Consider the following 19,021-nt stretch of genomic DNA (forward strand, 5'->3'; position numbering starts at 1 on the left):
TACAGGAATGCAGGTTTTGGTGTCTTCGGGTGTCTTCCCGTGTAAGAGTTGGGGTGTCTAGGCGACGTTTCTAGGCGACGAGTGAGACCTCGTCGAAACGTCGCCTAGACACCCCAACTCTTACACGGGAAGACACCCGAAGACACCAAAACCTGCATATATATATATATATATATATATATATATATATATATATATAATTTTTATTAGTTTTTTTAACATATCATTTTCAACAGTAATTAAACATACTTTTACATCTTATTCAAGTTTTTGACTTCCATCAATCCTGTCTGAAAATTTTCCAATCTAATCTCTCAGTATGCATTTCTTATCTTCCCTATTACATTTCAAACTCATAACCAATATCTCTATCTTTTTCTACTTTGTAACACTTTGTATATTTCTCCTTACAAAACTTCTTGTAGTCCTACTAGCGTAATTTGTTGATTACAATTGCTCTTCAAATAATTCATATACTTCTTCCAATCTTCTGTAAATCTCTGGTCCCACAGGTTTCGAATCCTGCCTGTCATTTTGTCCAATTCTGCAGAAATTTATGATGCAATCCTAGCCATGTCTGCACAGAACTAAGTGCTACATATTACCAGGAAAGGGGTCAGTGGGTAGAATTGGAGCTTTGAGCTGTTTTGAGGAGCAACAGAGCACACAGGACACTACAATGTCACTTCACCGTCCCTTGGTACAAGATTTTACACTATTCAAAACCAGCCAGTATAAGTTGTGTCATTAGTAATCTGACCCAGTTAGCACTGTTGTTTTGGAAATCTAAGATTGAATTGGACCATATTACACGTCAAGGGTTTGTTGAATTTGTAAGTCTTAGGTTCATGTACATTTCAGGTCTTCTTTAAGGCTGGTCTTCTGGGACATTTGGAAGAAATGAGGGATGAGAGATTAGCCAAGATTTTAACACTAATTCAAGCAAGAGCCCGAGGCAGATTGATGCGCATTGAGTTCCAGAAGATCGTAGAGCGAAGGTATTTATGTATGGACTGCTTATGTCATAGTAAAGGTAAAGATAAAGGACCCCTGAAAGTTAAGTCCAGTCACAAACAACTCTGGGGTTGCGGCGCTCATCTCGCTTTACTGGCCGAGGGAGCCAGCGTTTGTCTGCAGACAGTTTTTCCAGGTCATGTGCCCAGCATGAGCAGTGCACGGAAACGCCATTTGCCTTCCCACCTATTTATCTATTTGCACTTTGACGTGCTTTCAAACTGCTAGGGAGCTTACCCTGTCCTTAAAAAATTGGACCGGACAGTTTTCAAGAATGCTAAAATGATTACCCGTCCAAATTTGGGCCCCGTAAAGTATCTGCGCCAAAGATTTGGCTTGAAAAACTTCTAGAGCTGCTGGGATGGATTTGCTGCCCCGTCTGGGGCTCACCCCATAGATAATTTTGCCCCATTTCAGAGATCCTATGAAGCATGCTCAGGGGAGTGTCTTATTCTTCTTACACCAGGGATGCCCTGCTTGTGATCCAGTGGAATATCCGAGCTTTTATGGTTGTGAAAAACTGGCCTTGGATGAAGCTTTTCTTTAAGATCAAGCCTCTGCTGAAATCTGCAGAAACTGAAAAAGAAATGGCCAATATGAAAGAAGAGTTCCTGAAATTAAAGGAGGCCCTGGAAAAATCTGAAGCCAGGAGGAAGGAGCTTGAAGAAAAGCAAGTATCTCTGGTGCAGGAGAAGAATGACCTGCTTCTTCAGCTGCAGGCAGTAAGTGGACCAAAATTATTTTGTTGTTGGAATATAGACCCATTTGGGGGCAGCAGCATGAGACGCAAAGTGCAAGCCTCACTTTAAAGCTGGAAAATCACACTTTTTTTAAAAAAACGTGGTGAATACAATTCATATAACATTTTATTGCATGGCACTTGCTATGAATCATAAAGTGGAATGAATAGTGAAACAGAGCTCTAAAGACGTAGCCCGAGCAATTATTAATATGCTGCTCCGTATCTAGTAAAAATAGAATCTACAGGCACTCGTGTTGTTTACAAGAACTGGCTCTGACTGAGAACAGATTGCCAAACATTTCCGCATTTGGGGAGGGGGGGGAAAGGATGGAACAGAGAAGATAACTTGAACCTTTCCAGATATGCCAAGGGGAAAACAAACACTTTCTGTTTGATTTGACTCGTTTGCTGGTGGCCCGGGGCAGTGGTCCGCATGCTGTAGGTGATGATGGCTCCAGTAGAAAGCAAGGGAGGGGTTGCCAACAGGTAACCTCAGACTGAATCTTAAATAGAAATATTACACAGTTTGGGAGGCTAGCTCTGCCCCAGGTTATTACAAATTTATTTGGAATGCCTTGTAGCAAGGAATTCATAGATGAAATGAATAAATAATGGAAGCTTTTTTAGTTCAAAGGGGCTTGCCTGTTTTCAAGACTGTGGTTCTGCTAGGTCTTCTGGGTTGGAGGCATCAGAGTCATAGGATGACAAAAGGTCCTCTTCAGGTCTGATTGGTGTTGACAGAATGGACTCCTCCTCTGCTGGAACTTCCAGGGCAGTGGGGACTTCCAAGGTTGGCTCAGAGGGCAATTTCCCTCCAAGGACCCTTTGTTCCCCGATGAGGTGTCAAATCAGAAGGTTATAACAAGTAGGCAGAATATCACCCCATAATGTTAACAGCAGCAGCACCATACTGAATTCACTAGGGATAAATAAAGTGTTGCACGCCTCCCAAATCTCCAAGCAATGCAAGATTCCAGGGGTTCTGTGTAATGAGGGACAGTGGAGACTGTGGTGTTTTTATGATATATGGTTTCTTTACACAGTATTAACTTACAACATCAACACCCCATAGCTTTCCCTCTAGCCACAGCCTTGAATTCAAGCTTGCTTCTAGTCTAGCTCTCACACACAACTCTTGTGCTTCTCACTACCTGCCAGGTGAGGGAGGGGGCCCCACTCATTTGCCCTCTGGCACAAAGCCACTTTCTTATGGTAACCCCCCCCCCCATATTTATGGGCCCTTGGCTGCTTCATTCAACAATGGGATCCTCCATTAGATGTTAATCCTTGCTGGATCCAGGAATAGAATTGAACATTGTTTTTTAAATACCAAGGAATGAATGCAAGATAGCAAAGGAGCCCCAAATGGATAGAATTAACCTGCACTAGGCACTTTGAAGAGCTCAGGCCAGCTTCCAGATTAAGGATGGCTCCAGCAACATAACCAGGATTCCCAAATATTAACCTTTTAAAAAAAGTTTGAGTTTCTTCAGATGAACTCTTTACCAATTTCACTTTTTCTGCCCAAAGTGGAGAAGTAGAATTGACATGGAACACCCTTATCATTCAGGCTGGACACTGAGATTCAACTCCGAGGGCCTTCTGGCAGTTCCCTCACTGCAAGGAGTGAAGAGGGCCTTCTTGGTGGTGGTGCCCACCCTGTGGAATGCCCTCCCGTCAGTCATCAAAGAGATAAGCAATTACACAACCTTCCATAGACATTTGAAGGAGGCCCTGTATCAGGAATCTTTCAATGTGTGATGTTCTGTTGTGTTATATACCTTGTTGGAAGACACCCAGAGTGACTTGGGCAACCCAGCTAGATGGGTGGGGTACAAAAAATAAATTATTATTATTGTTAGAGTTGGTTCACACATTTCACCAGGAGGCATCTGTTTAGGGTAATCAAGTGAGACAAAATCAAGAGATCACATACATGTGTGAACAGTCTAGGTGCAAAGTTAAATTGACCAAGCTTCTTCAAAAAACCCATAAAACTTAACAAAACGATGGGGCATTGCAGTAGAAGTAGACTTGCTGTAATAAAAACCATAATTTTATTTTATTTTATTTAAAAAAGTTGTTATATATATAATTCCCCAGTGAGACACACACACACACTGGGAAATTATGCCACTTCTCATTGGTGGTGTAACAGGGATTGCTCCATAGGTCCTTGTGACAGACAGACAACCATCACATTACGATCTCAATATTTAGGAAAGAATAGCAGTTTTTCTAGTGACTAAATATTGCAATAGGAATGTTGAGAGAATGTGATTTTCTAGCAATAGATGTGCTGTCTTGAAACATAAACTCCAATTCTCCTGCAAAGAAACAAGCAATATGCTTGCATTTATTATATTCAGAGCAATCATACTGGAAAGTCTCTTTAAAACTGTGGACATGTGCAATGAGAGATGTACAAACTACCTAGCAAAACCATGATAATATGTAGAAATTAACAAAGGGGCACTGTCAATCTTTTGATCTACAAAATCTGGAAGATAGAAGTTCTTTTTATATTACAGTATTGCAGTTCATAATTAAATATTCAGAAAGTTTCTTCCTCACAGTAAAAGACAGGCATTAGGAACATTCATATTCAGTTGTGAGATGTCAGCGTGTATATTTTGTATTAAATTTAGACTTCTCAGGAATCTTTATCTCTAAATAAGTACATTAAAAGAAAATAACAATTGCTTTCCATAATTTGTTCAAGTAAGGACTGGCGTCTTAGTTTTGCTTTGCATTAGTTTACATTACTTTACATGCAAATAAAAGAACTGCAATACTTAAAAGGCTTGGATATAAATACTAATGTTTTTCATCTATATTCCAATCAGTTGAGTTGGTTACCATGGCAAACCACTGAAGCAAGGAGATGTTAAACTTGGAGATGTGGCATTTTACATGCAATTTGCAAGCATGCTGTTGAACTAGCAAAGAAATTATTTGAAAAGATGACAAAGAATGCAGATTTTAAATTTTTGAGAGCTTACAGCACATTCCAAAATGAGTGACTGTTTATTATTAGTACACAGAATGTTTTTATACATAAAGTGGTTTGTAATCACTATCGTGCTCATCTTCCTAAATCCCTTGTGGGACACTATTATTTTCATTCAGAAGACGAGGAACTGTGGCTGAAACAGTCAATTGAACTGTTTCCAGATGGCAGCTTATTGTGCAATCAGTGTTACTCATGTACACAAGTCTTTTTCAACATCTACATGACAATGTTGTCATCAGAATGCCATACCTTAATAATAATCAGTTTTCCCCTTACCATAGAAAATCCATAAAAAATAACCCATTATACTATATCTGCAGTCACTACTAGGGTGTAAACTCGATTGCGTGTTTTCTGTGGTGAGAAGTTTGTCACATGGGTGGTGACATTTCAGTCAGTGGTATCTAATTCAAACCCCTACTGCCATTTGCTCCTCACCTGTGAACCACCTAGCTATGTTGTTTGCGACAACCCACACAGTCTGAGTGTGCTTATTTCCCCTAATTGCTGCATGCTGAAGGCACTTTCAGATTTCAGCAACCAAGCCAGAAGGAGCTCTTCTCTCAAAATCTCCACACAGAACGTGTGGGATTCTGTCGGAGACTGTAATTGCAATAATGGTCTTAAAAATATTATTATTTAAATAAGGCAGAGGTCTTACATGAGATTATTCTAGTGTCAGTCTTAGCTAAAGACTTAGCTAAAAATAAAATAGCCCTCTAGCACAAAACATCAATATTAACAAAACAAATGGAAATGGGTATTGCCCCTCCACCCAAAGGGCAACTTTCCGTTTTGCCTCTGGTGAAACATGATGACTAAGGCTGATAACATTTGCTCTTGTAGACTTCATTCTTCATGTAGAAATATTTGCATGTGTAGGCAGTACAGAAGGGTAGGGGAAGTAGTGGAGTGCAAGGGAAGAGCGACTGAGGGAAGGGACAGCAAACAAACATCCAGATAAATTCCATCCGGCTCTGCCCACTGGTCTGGATGCCAAGTGGCTAAATAGCAGTGAATAGCTATGACTGAAAAATGGGAATGTGTGGAAGCAAATGCACACAGTGGAAAATTAGATCCAAATGGCTGATTGGCAAGCCAAGGCCCCCGTCTGGAAGCATCCCCTATGTCACTAATATCATTCATTCATGTCTATGCATACGCAGAGATGTTGTTGTTGTTATTTAAAGCAGGCCTTTTTCACCAGGAGGAACGTCTTGCCTCAGAAGGCTTGCTTAGCAATCCTTTGGCTTTTTCAGGGGGTTAGGGAAAACAATTATGTCCAGAAGAACCTTTCTGTCACCTGCAGGGTTGATAGAGGCAGTGATATGGGTCCTATCTTGGCCCGACATCTCTTATTTTGCTGCATACCAGAGATGGGGAATCTGTGGCTCTTCACAAGTTATGGGAGTGTAGCTCCCATCATGCCAGACCATTGGACATGCTGACTGGGTCTGATGGGAACTGTAGCCTAACAACATCTGGATTGCCACAGATGTAATCCCACTGTAAAGTCTCTGCTCAGCTGTTACATTATCTTCCAATGGTGTGTTTCATTGTTAACCTTTACCAAGAGGACTCATAATGGGTACATTTGGTGAGGGGGCAGAAATGAATACCAGTCATTCAGGCCTGTTATCTATCTACAGGGTTATGAAGGCGCCCAGAATTAATGCGCTGAACAATTAATGTAAATTATCTCCCAAGCTGTTCATATCTGATCATTCGTCTGTGCGTGAGATTGATATATCAATCTTGCAATGTGTGAGAGCACACGCATCCTCAAGAGAGAAAAAATTCGTGGATGAGAAGCCGTTTGCTACTTAAGTTTTCTCCCTAGCCACTAACGTAGTCCCTTGCAAATCCTGACAGGAGCAAGACACCCTGGCAGATGCAGAAGAACGATGTGACTTGCTGATTAAATCTAAGATCCAGCTGGAGGCCAAAGTCAAAGAGCTGACTGAGCGGGTGGAAGATGAAGAGGAGATGAACTCTGAGCTGACATCCAAGAAGAGGAAGCTGGAAGATGAATGCTCTGAGCTGAAGAAGGACATTGATGACCTTGAAATAACACTGGCAAAAGTGGAGAAAGAAAAACATGCCACTGAAAATAAGGTAGCTTTAATACTTGGCCATTAAAAAAAAAAAATCCACCCTCAGAGCAGCTTTATGGCAGTAATCAATATGCAAGTCTATAATTTTCCAAAACTCTTGGCTGGGAAAAGTTCTGGCTACATGCTCCGCCCGTACTATGTCAGGCTAATAAGAAGACAGCTATATTTTTGCCCATGGGAACAGTCTAGGGATTCTTTGAAAGACTGATGCAATTTATGAACCAGGAGATCTGTGATCTTGCTATCAGCAACCTTCTGCCTGGTCTGTTTAATATATTTATACTTTGTCTTTCTCTCACAATGGAACTCAAGACAGTGTACATGTTGTTCCCAGGAGATCTCCTTTTAGGCACTGACTAGACCCGGATCTGCTTACCTTTCACAAGGTGGCTACATCATGTCCCTTAGACTAGAAAGTTGTTGTGCAAGTTGTTTCTGGCCCTATATTTGGTGCCCGGATTTTCATGTTTTAAGAACTGGGAATTGAACAGTACCACATTAGACACCTGATGTATGCTACTTGCTTTCCTTGCTTCCCCACCTGATATCTGGAATTCAGTTCACATGAGCAGATATCCAAGAAAGCTGAGCATCACTTGCATGGATGAAAAATTATTTGTGGGAATCAGTCCCACATTCATACACAGCACTTGGTACACTTCAACCACAGCGCAGGCAGGGAAGAGAAACCTTTGAGCTAAGATTTCTTTGCAAAAACTTCTGGCCTATGTCTTCCTTCCCCAACAGGTTAAAAATCTGACAGAAGAAATGGCAGCACTTGATGAGACCATCAGCAAGCTGACGAAGGAAAAGAAGTCATTGCAGGAAGCTCACCAGCAGGCCTTGGATGACCTGCAAGCAGAGGAGGACAAAGTCAACACGCTGAGCAAGGCTAAAGTGAAACTGGAGCAGCAAGTTGATGATGTATGCTTGCGCTGCTGTTCGTTCACCTAGGTTGTTTGGGGGCTGGGTTGGGCATTCAAGTGGCTTTGGTTGTCCTGTTATAAATGTTGGACCTATTATTGAAATAGGTGACAATGAAAGTCAATCTGTTGTTCAATTTCTGAATGGAAGGTAAATGCAAAGAATTCATTTGCATTCCAAGTTTCACATAGAGATGCAGTGGTGGGGCCATAGCTGAGTGGTAGAGCACACCAAAGTATAATCCCTGGGTCTCCAGGTAGAGCTGGAAAAAGACTCCTGTCTGGAGCTCTGGAGAGTCACCAACAGACTCAGTCAGTGTTGACAGTTTGGAGCTAGATAGATCAGTGGTCTGACTCAGTATGGTATCTTCATATGTTCCTATGAATGGTGGGGAGTGGGAGGTAGTTCCACACCCCTTTCTAGTATTTTGTTCAGCATGTTCTTTATGGGGAAAGAGGTCAGTCTGTATACATCAATAAAAAGAGGACTCGGTTTCTCTAAACTTCAGTACGGCTTACAATACCTGAAAATGCTGCCAAATGTCTGTGGTCTGCCAAGAACTTGAAAAGTTGAGTGGCTATTTTCTCCTATATCTGTCCCTTTTCATTTCTGTAGCTCGAGGGCTCTCTTGAACAAGAAAAGAAAGTGAGGATGGATCTGGAAAGAGCCAAACGCAAACTGGAGGGTGACTTGAAGCTGACTCAAGAAAGTGTCATGGACTTGGAAAATGATAAGCTGCAGTTGGATGAAAAGTTAAAGAAGTAAGGTGGTGTTAGATTTCTTAGTAGCAGAGGCTGTTTTTATACTGTAAAACATTCACTGCCCTATGATGCTTTGTACTCTGTGTAAAACGCAAGAAGTGAGTAACAATAATATCTTGCAGTGCCACTATACTTTCAGTCCCAGGAAAGCAGCCAAAAAGAGGAGGTTTGTTTAGTCCCTGGTGAGTTGCCATATGTGACTGGTGGGTGTGTTTAGCTTGATGGGTCAAAGGTTCTGTAGGCCTGCTAAACACACACACACACCACAACTAGAAATAGGGTTGCCTAGTGAGACAGTTCCATAAAACAGTAACAGCATAGAAAATAGAAAGGTAGACCAAATTTGCTACCTCCAAGTGGAGGGCAGCCAGCCAGATTCAACTCCCCATGCTCCAGTCTGCTTTTCTTCCTTCCATCTGGTATGGTTTTGTGCTCCACGTCATAGCAGATTGGGCTTTGGCAGGCAGATCAAAATGTAGTTCACTTAACCAGCTTTTCCCTCCAACAGAGTTCTAACAGGTACCAGATCTCTGTGTTACTTAGATTGCAGATTTGCAGGCAGCAATTTCCTAAGGACCTTGAAACGTAGCAGGAATGAGTCATATTCAGGCATTATAGCTCCTGTATGGAGCATCAGATGGGTAAGGAATGGAGCCAAACTAAGTAGCCAGTCCCCCTTTCGTAGTGTGTGCTGACTGCTAGCCCTGTCCTTGGCATCCTTGCATTCAGCGTGAATGTACAGTGGTGGCTGGTCTTCCATCCAACCTGGAATTCTGCGTGTTTGGGGAGAAGACTTCACATGTGCTGCTATACACATGAACACCCCTCCCTGCAAGGGGGAGAGGAGGTTAGTCATGCATGCATGTGTTGCTCTATGCAAACACCTGAATAGGGCTATAGCAATTGTTTGTTCTGAGATGGCATTTCTGCTTAAAAGCAACCAACTAATTACTCCATTGTACTCAAACCCAATCTATTGCATTAATAGGAAAGAATTTGAAATCAGTCAGATGAGCTCCAAGATGGAGGATGAGCAGGCCATAGTGATGCAGCTGCAAAAGAAGATAAAAGAGCTTCAGGTAATTATTCCTGCTCAGTTTCTCTCAGTACTGGATATACTGGACATTGTATTGTAAGAACGCCTTGGGCTTTGTACAGGTCATCCCATTTGATCTGAATTCCAGGTTATTAGAAATCTTTTAAGGTCATAAGAAAAGCTCTACTGGATCAGATTAGACATCCACCCTTCTCTCTCTCTTTTTAATATATCTTTATTAATTTAAAATAAATACATTTATGAAAAACAGACATACATACAAGTAAAAAAAATTACAATAAAACAACAAAAAACAGAAAAATCAAACAAACCACCACACTATAAGATATAAGAAGATTAATATAATTATTCTCATATATACTCCTATACACAATTATAAAATTTATAGAAAAGAAATTTAAAACTGACTTCCAATTAATCTCACTGTACTTTGTCTATCCTTTACTTTATACCGCACAGTTACATATTTCTTGTATAATTTCTTTTTACCTCCCTACAAACTTATATTTATACAATACAGGGATCAGTCTAATTCTGCCTGTTTAGACATCCATCTCATTCATCACCCTGTTTTCCAAAGTGGACAGCTCTGGGAAATCTTGAAAGCAGGGATTGAAGGTGACAGCTTTCTCCCATTGTTTGGCCTCCTCCTTCCCAGCATCTGGTATTCAGTGGCCTAATACCACCAAACCTGTAGCTATCACTTAGCTACCAGAACCAACAGCCATTGATTATAGATGGTGGAGAAATTAAATTAACTGTGCATTGAAAGGTGGACCTACAACTGGCAGAATCCGAGACCAGGGGGAAGAGTCGGTGGAAGAAGACTGGAAAAAGTTTAAAGACTATTTACAGAAATACTGTAAAATTAATGAATGTTAGAAAAACGTTGGAATGAAATTATATGGCTTTAGTAGAAATGTTACAAGGAATTAAGTATAAATAGATTAATAGAGCTTTAAAGAGAAAAATATGGTTAGAATGTGTTAAGACAATTATAGGATAGAAAACAGAGGAAGATGGAAAGGAATTGCTGAAACAATTAACAGAAGTGGAATACAAAAGGGGAGGTGTGAGGAGGTCGAGGAAATAAGGGAAAGAAAGATAAGATGTTGAAATTGGATTGTGTTTTAAATGGGTTTTGTTTTGTTTTGTTTGTTTGTTTTTTCTTTGTTTTGTATTGTATTGTATTTTTTTCTTTTTTGGCGCTTTGTAGTGTTGTGTTCAATTTGTTGAAAAACTAATAAATATTATTTTTTAAAAAAAGAAAGAAAGAAAGGTGGACCTACCTAATTTGCATATTCCCAAGCAATATGAGAACAGAAACACAGCCAGCCTTCAAAATTCACACTTCTCTGAATTTTGTGATGAAATTCTTCAACCAAACAGTGTTTACAAAAATGTGTCTTATTAGGTGAAAGTGTCCATAAACATGAATATATTAGTGAAAATAAAACACAACAATTCATTCTATTACGGGAAGCCTTGCAAAAGATGTAGGTCAGTCAAAACTGCATACAAGAATGGGTTTAATTCAGAAAATTCACAACAATATTCTGATGAATTTTCATGAGGATTAAAAAACTAGCAAATTTTATAACTTTGTTACGTGTCATGTGAAGAGCTGTTAGTAAAGAATGAGGAGGAGAAAGATTTTTTGGGCATATGGTTTGGCTTTTTCTATTTTTTGATTTATTAACCTATTTTGAAGGCTCAGAAAAGGTTAAACAATTAAAACCAAATCTACACAAACACAGAAAATAAAATTTGTAAGATGCTCTGTGGATGCATTGTGGATGCTATGTGTGTGCATTGTTTATACATATTGGCTCTTTTCAGACCTTCAAGTGAACATGTAGAGCAAGGATGTGGAGCCTAGGTCCTTCCAGATATTGTTAGATTCCAACTTCTATTAGCCCCAGTTCATAGTCAGGCTTGGGGATGAGGGGAGTTGTGGCTAAATGTTATCTGGAGGTCCTCAGATTTCCCATCCCTAGTCTATAGGCTGAGAGTGGGCACGAGCCAGCTTTCTCCCCTTCTCAGCGTGTGTTCACTGAACGTCTTCACAGGGCTTGTTGTGCTGGATTTTGAGGGTGAAACCATTGATCACAAGCAGGCTTAAATGAAATTCCATTCTTGAGCAACAAGAATCCTAATAACAGAAGGTGCCTTGTTGAGTTGGTGGTTGGGAAAGATAATCAGAGACACATTTGAAGGAAAGATATTTAAGAAGAAAGGGATGGAAGCAGGGAAATTGGCTTCTAGGCAGTATATCCTTAATGGAAAAGGAACATTCGCCTCTGACTGTATTGTCCTTGGTTACAAGCACCTAGGGGCTTGCGAGTCAGTAAAAGAACAGAATACACCTCAGAGGAAGACAATGTGAATTGCAGCGATGTGTTAACACTGGCAACAAAGTTTGCACAGAAGTAAGAAACTCTGTCAAGAATAAAAACAGTCCCTTTGGCTGCTGATCTATGGAGGTTCTATGACCTCCTTGGTTTTGCAGCTGCCAAAGTTGCTCTTTCTTCCCTCTGGAGGGGGTGGGATGTGGCATTAATAATTCTGCAACTTGCTTGCTGCCCAGAGGCAGAATGTGTGACTAACCAGTTTTGACAGTTCTAGTACAGAGGTGAATTATGGAAAGGGACCACAAATGCTTGCTGCTACCCTATATTTCACCCCCTACTCACAATTTTAAAGTGGCAGGGGACACTCTTTGTAACGGAATACTCCACTTCCGATATCATCTTGCTTTTAAAAATTTCTATTTTGCCATACTGTTGGAGCAATCCTGCACAATATTAGTTGGAAGTAGTTCCCAGTGGGCAATGGAGGTAAGTGCAAGTAGGACTGCAGCCTGGGTGTTTGATGTCTTGGAAAGATGGCAGAGAACATTTCCCCAGATGATTAAAAACATCTAACCGAGTTGCAATTCATGATTTAAAGTTCTGACCCAAATTCAGAGTGAGAGAACACTCTGAATTTGAGGGTTCAGAGTTACCACAAAGGTTACGTACAATGTCTTAAGATGGAGGCACTGTGGTGTCAAGGGCTGTGCTGTTATGCTCACATGCTTCTCTGTCTGATAGGCCCGCATAGAGGAACTTGAGGAAGAGCTAGAAGCAGAACGAGCTGCCCGCGCAAAAGTGGAGAAGCAAAGATCAGACCTGGCCCGAGAGCTGGAAGAGCTGAGTGAGCGGCTGGAAGAGGCTGGGGGCGCCACTGCGGCACAGCTGGAGATGAACAAGAAGCGGGAGGCCGAGTTTCTGAAGCTGCGGCGGGACCTTGAAGAGGCCACGCTGCACTACGAGGCAACCGCAGCTACACTCAGAAAGAAGCACGCAGACAGCATGGCGGAGCTTGGGGAACAAGCCGACAACCTGCAGCGGGTCAAACAAAAGCTGGAGAAAGAGAAGAGTGAGCTGAAGTTGGAAGTGGACGATCTGTCTTCCACTATGGAGCAAGTGATCAAGGGAAAGGTAAAGCCTCTGGGGTTTACTGTGAAGACAGACCGGATGGAGATAGGGGGTTTTCAAGCCGACCTGGATTAGCTACAACCAAAACGAAAACCATTCAGTTCCACAAAGTCTGATCAGTGAATCAAAAATAGGAGGCTTTGTCCAGCCAAGTTCTGCTGGGAGTAGGCTTGCTGAAATGAATAGAGCCAAGTTAGTCACATTCACTCATTTCTTAGGGGAGTTGCATTCTTTGAATAGCTGCAAACAATGTTCATGCAATACATCAGGTATGCATATAGAAAAGGCCACGCAGAAATGCCAAGTGGTTAAACAATGGAGCAAAATATAACAAATGGTTGGATCCAAAAATCTCTCTGTTCATGTAGGGATGTCATTGATTTTCTTTCCTGGCTGAGCCCTCCTGCGTCACCTTATGTGTCAGTCACACACTGGAGGGTCTCTTGATCTGCTGGAACAGCTTTTCAGGGGGCTGCTGGGGGGAGAGGGGAGTTGTAGCTAGGGGGATCAGTAACTCCCAGGTACAAGCAGAAGAACCTTTTGCTCTCAGAAGGGGAAACCTTTCAATCCAAGAATTTTCAAATGTAAAGCAGGCAATTGAGAATCACGGGAAGGAGTAAGAGAGGAAGTACAGTGTGTGTGGAGATGCAATGACAAAATATTGTTACACCCCACACCAATCACTGAGCAGTGTGAGATTCCAGGGGTCCAGGCACTTACCAAGGGTTTGTGTTTCCTTCTGGAAATGAGGCACAGCAGACACTGCAGTGTTTTTATGATATATGGTTTATTTACACATATATAGTACTGGAGCCTACAATGAAGAGGCTCCCAGTATTACACTACAAGAGAGTCTCTTGCTTCTCCCACAGCCTTGGATCTAAAACAGAAATCAGCCGTGTTCTCTGTCTCCCTTCACAGTTTTGCCAGTACATCCTTACTAACTGCCATCCTTAAAAAACTAACACTAGCTTTTTGTCTTATTAACTAAAATCAGAGCCTGGGGAGGGGCTTCACCCATTTGGCTGTCTGGCATTGAATCTCCAGAAGATCCATCTGGTACCTTTGGTTGGGTTAAAGACTCAGCCATTATCAAGTGGTTACCTCATGAGGAAGCTGGCCAGCATTATTTCCAACCTTTGCTCATTCCAGGAATTTAAGGATTTGCTGAAATTTGAACCCTTTTAGGGGAGTCTGATCCCACCACAAACTCATAACAATAAGTTTCTCCCTTGAGTGCCCGCCTTCTCTGAGAATCATGCTTGCCTAACTTCTTAGCCTACAAGTGTCCATTTTAACTTCTTAAATTAATTATATACAGTCATACCTCATGTTATGGACACTTCAGGTTACGTGTTTTCGGGTTGCGGACCGCAGGAAACCCGGAAGTACCAGAATGGGTTACTTCCGGGTTTTGCTGCTTGCACATGCGCAGAAATGCTAAATTGTGCTATGCGCAGAAGTGCCAAATCGCACCGGTGCATGTGCAGACGCGGCACTTCAGGATGCGAATGCTGCAGGTTGCGGACGTGCCTCTGTCACGGATTACATCCGCAACCCGAGGTTCCACTGTATTTACTTTCGCTCATCTTACTATGCCTTACAACTCTAGGATATTCACCATGTTGAATCAGACACTGGGGTTTCCAAATTTTTCTCCATATATCATCCTTTAATCATTTCTAAAACTCCTTAAGTCGTACTTGGTACTAGCTTTTAGGCAAACCATAGTGCATCGCTATTAATAAATGTCAAAATCCATATTAGGGCAATATATTTTTTAGGCCAACCAAAATATCACCAAATAGCATGCAAGCTTTTGCATCCTCTAATAATTCATAGATATTCTGATATATTTATGATGGCTTTGCAGCTCACACTATTCTCATACAGAATGCTAAACTAGTATACTTTCTGATTTTGGCAGGAGGGGGAATGAAGGTGGAGTATGTTTTTTTCCACATTATGATCTTTGGAAAGCTCTCATCATGTGTAGGTTTTATAAATGATATACAGAACAATTGAATAATACTCCTCTGGGGATATTTAACTCCCAAGCAACTCTTAAGGAATCTCTTAAGAAGGATGTGTTTATGGCTCACAGATGTGTAATTTTCAGTGTGAACTTTTTTCTTTCGCATCAATTCAGTTCAATAATTCAGAGCTGTTATTAATTACATGATTGATTCCCTTCCATTTGCCACACACTGTCATGTAACGATTTCTACTAGAGAAGTAGCTGTGCTAGTCTTTTGTAGCAAAAACGACAAAGATTTTTGTAGCACCTTAAGCACTAACAAATTTCATATGGCATAAGCTTTTGTGGCCTACAGGGAACACTGCAGCTGATGGAGTGAACTCTGGTCCACAAAAGTTTATGTCATAATAAATTTATCCATCTTTAAGGTGCCACAAGACTCTCAGTGCAAACAACAATCATATAGTAGCTCAGTGTGTTTGCTTTTGCTTTTGTATGACTCCAGTAAGATATTAACAACAGAAAATAATGTTCTTCTTTTTGTCAAAATATATAATATAGCTGAAGCAAACTGGTGAGTATGTATGTGATAAAGACAAAAGGTTGTTGAAGTCTTGTGTGCAAGATTATGTAAGTCTTACTGTACTTCAAAACTGTTGGACACAATTACCGTATTTTTCGCCCTATAGGACGCACTTTTTCCCCTCCAAAAATGAAGGGGAAATGTGTGTGCGTCCTATGGGGCGAATGCAGGCTTTCGCTGAAGCCTGGAGAGCGAGAGGGGTCGGTGCGCACCGACCCCTCTCGCTCTCCAGGCTTCAGGAAGCTCTGTGCAACCCTTGGGAGACTGGCTCCGAGGGTTGCGCAGAGCTGCCTGCAGTCCCGGGATCAGCGCAGCTCTGTGCGGCCACCGGGAGCCGGGCGCAAAGTCCCGCCCCGCTCCGGATGGCGGCGCAGAGCTGCCTGCCGTCCCAGGATCAGCGCAGTTCTGCGCGGCCACCGGGAGCGGGGCGCTAAGTCCCGCCCCGCTCCGGATGGCGGCGCAGAGCTGCCTGCAGTCCCGGGATCAGCGCACTTCTCCCCATCGCCAGCCCCACAAGCTCGGGGGACAGCGGGGAGGCAGAGCGTGCCTTCCCACTGTTCCCCGACCTGGTTCTTCCAGCCCCGCACCTGGGGGGGGGGAAATAATTTTTTTTTCTTTATTTCCCCCCCCAAAAAACTAGGTGCATCCTATGGGCCGGAGCGTCCTATGGGGCGCAAAATACGGTAATTATTTTAAAGGAATCTGTTTTTATTATTCCTTCCAGTAAACTGAATCTTTGGTATATGCATATAAAAATACTTTTAAAAATATATCATTGCAGCTATCGCTCTTTTTCTAATTATAATTGTTGGTGGGCCCTTTTCATTTTTGCAAATTTTGTAAACCAATTTTACACTTGGCAAATTTTGTAAACCAATTTTACACTTGGTTACAAAATTACAAAATTGTGGCCCTACTGTTGGATGGTTTATGTTTTGCCTCCTGAGTTTCTAGACTAATTGGCATATGCCACGTTTTATCTTTCGGTTACATAGAAAAAGATTGTCATGATCTTTCTTAATTGTCAGATATTGGTCTTTTTATGGGACAAATGAGATGAGCAATGCACTTTGATTGGGATGGTGTTTGATTACCTTTGTTCTAACCACATTAGGCAAATGCAGAGAAACTCTGTCGTACTCTGGAAGACCATCTCAATGAGGCAAAAACTAAAGTGGACGAGATGACTCGTGTGGTGAATGACCTCACTGCCCAAAAAGGGAAGCTGCAAACTGAAAATGGTAGGTTGGGCAAACACTGTTATAGCCATAGGAAGTGTGAGCATGGCAACACCTTATATGAGTAAGGAGGGATGCTTGAAGATTTAATTCAGTCCTCATCTTTATGTGGTTGCAGAACAATCTGATTTGCACTCACTGAACCACTGTGTGGAATAAAGTGCAATTATCATACTGTATTTCTCCAAATTTTGTGAGAAATTTTCTACTCCACACACACACACACACACACACACACACACACACACACACACAATATACATAAAGATTTGCCAGAAATATGGTGCACACACATTTTTAAATTTCATACTTTTTGTTCTTTTTAAAACTTATCAGAAATATGTATATCAGAAATACACTGATCTGCCCATCCCCACATAATTGCACATGTGCAATATTTTCATGAGGAACTCATGTCTCTTTCTTCTCCCTTTCTCCCATGAGGAACTCATGTCTCTTTCTTCTGAGAGTCAGTGTGGTGTAGTGGTTAAGAGCGGTAGACTCCTAATCTGGGGAACCGGGTTCGCGTCTCTGCTCCTCCACATGCAGCTGCTGGGTGACCTTGGGCTAGTCACACTTCTTTGAAGTCTCTCAGCCCCACTCACCCCACAGAGTGTTTGTTGTGGGGGAGGAAGGGAAAGGAGAATGTTAGCCGCTTTGAGACTCCTTAAAGGGAGTGAAAGGCGGGATATCAAATCCAAACTCTTCTTCCCTTTCCCCTACATAAGAACAGATCCCTTTCATCTGCTGGTCAATTGCTTCTTCCTTTCCATCTAGTTTTCTGTCCTCTCCTTATATACCTGTCCACATGATGAAACATGGGAAGGGAGGGAGGACCAGTTTCATGGCTATACAACATTTATCACATTGACTCCCAACCTTTACTGCTGCTGTTGATTTATGCTGGATGCTCAGTAGAAGTTTTCCTGATGCAAAATGCACTTGTCTTTCCACCACACTCCATTCATTGCCCACCAAGGACTCATTCCGGTTCAGCTTGCAATAACAGCTTTCTGTGATCTTTTCCCAATTGGCAACTTCTTTTTCCTGACGTGATGATATCATTTTATTAGATTCCTGGGCATGTTCAGACATGACTCACTCAAAGTGGCTTACAAATAAAAAGCAAACATGAAAACAACAGTGACCCAAGCATTAAAACACAAATTGAGAAATCTAACAACATGGCAAGAAGCAAAAATGCAAAGAACAGCACTAACAAGCAGCAACAGAGGAGACAAAACTTGGTTTGAAAAAAAGAAATGTTTTCAGTTGCTGGAGTGGGGTGCGTCACAAATCAAGAGGAAGTTACTTTTGCACATGGGGTGTCACCATAGAAAATGCCCTCTTGCATGTTGTTTCTACCCTTGCCTTAGAAGGCAAAGGCAGGGAAGATGGGTGTGCTAGCTAATCAAAGGACAGCCAGATTCACACAGGACAAGCTAGATCCCAAGCTGCTTGGGTTGTTATAGCTAATAACCAGCACCTTGAATCATGTGTTCACATTATTGTTTTTTTCTGGTGCATTTCCAGCTCCCCCCTGCCCCCCACCTGAATGCATCATTAGCTTCTGATTCATTTCTGTTTGTGTAAACACTAGGAGACATTGAGGGGCTGGGATGTTTGTACCCTATGCAAAGGTGTTCACCCCTTGGCTAGGGATGAATTAGGAATGGCTTAAAGACTCCGGTCGGCATGAAGCTGGTTTGAAAACAACACATCAAACAGTAGTATTTTATAACAAAGTACAGGATGCATTTGGGATAAAGTCATGTGAACACAGATTAAAGACTCAGCACAGGGGGTACAGTGACTGCACAGTAAACAGCCCTAGAAGATTGACTGGGAGTTGACAGAATAAGGGGGAATCACATGACCCCAGAAGCCAAGATTTTAGCAGCGGCATTCTGCACCAAATGAAGTTTCTGAATGGTTTTCAATGGCAGCCCTGCATAGAGCACGTTACAGTAGAGTGTGCAGCATAGGATATGAGCACTTTAATATTGTGATCAGCGGGACTCTCCCATGCATGTTTCAAGTCCATCATCAAATACTACAGTTTCCCCAGTTCCTTTGGCTGTGTCCAGAGGACTTCTTAGGATGTCTCCTGTCATGCTG

General features: G+C 41.8%; 1 protein-coding gene across 1 annotated transcript in view; it reads left to right on the plus strand.

Annotated features, from left to right (window-relative positions):
* Positions 1–19,021, plus strand: part of MYH15 (myosin heavy chain 15) — a 93,092-nt gene that overhangs the window by 47,273 nt on the left and 26,798 nt on the right. The window contains exons 22-29 of the mRNA XM_081198862.1: positions 862–998; positions 1,481–1,736; positions 6,642–6,884; positions 7,631–7,807; positions 8,423–8,568; positions 9,557–9,647; positions 12,718–13,107; positions 16,780–16,906. Coding sequence (XP_081054988.1) covers positions 862–998; positions 1,481–1,736; positions 6,642–6,884; positions 7,631–7,807; positions 8,423–8,568; positions 9,557–9,647; positions 12,718–13,107; positions 16,780–16,906 — 1,567 coding nt within the window. The remainder of the gene's footprint in view (positions 1–861; positions 999–1,480; positions 1,737–6,641; positions 6,885–7,630; positions 7,808–8,422; positions 8,569–9,556; positions 9,648–12,717; positions 13,108–16,779; positions 16,907–19,021) is intronic.

This window comes from Podarcis bocagei, assembly GCF_964188305.1.
Source record: "Podarcis bocagei genome assembly, chromosome: 6".
Lineage (NCBI taxonomy): Eukaryota > Metazoa > Chordata > Lepidosauria > Squamata > Lacertidae > Podarcis > Podarcis bocagei.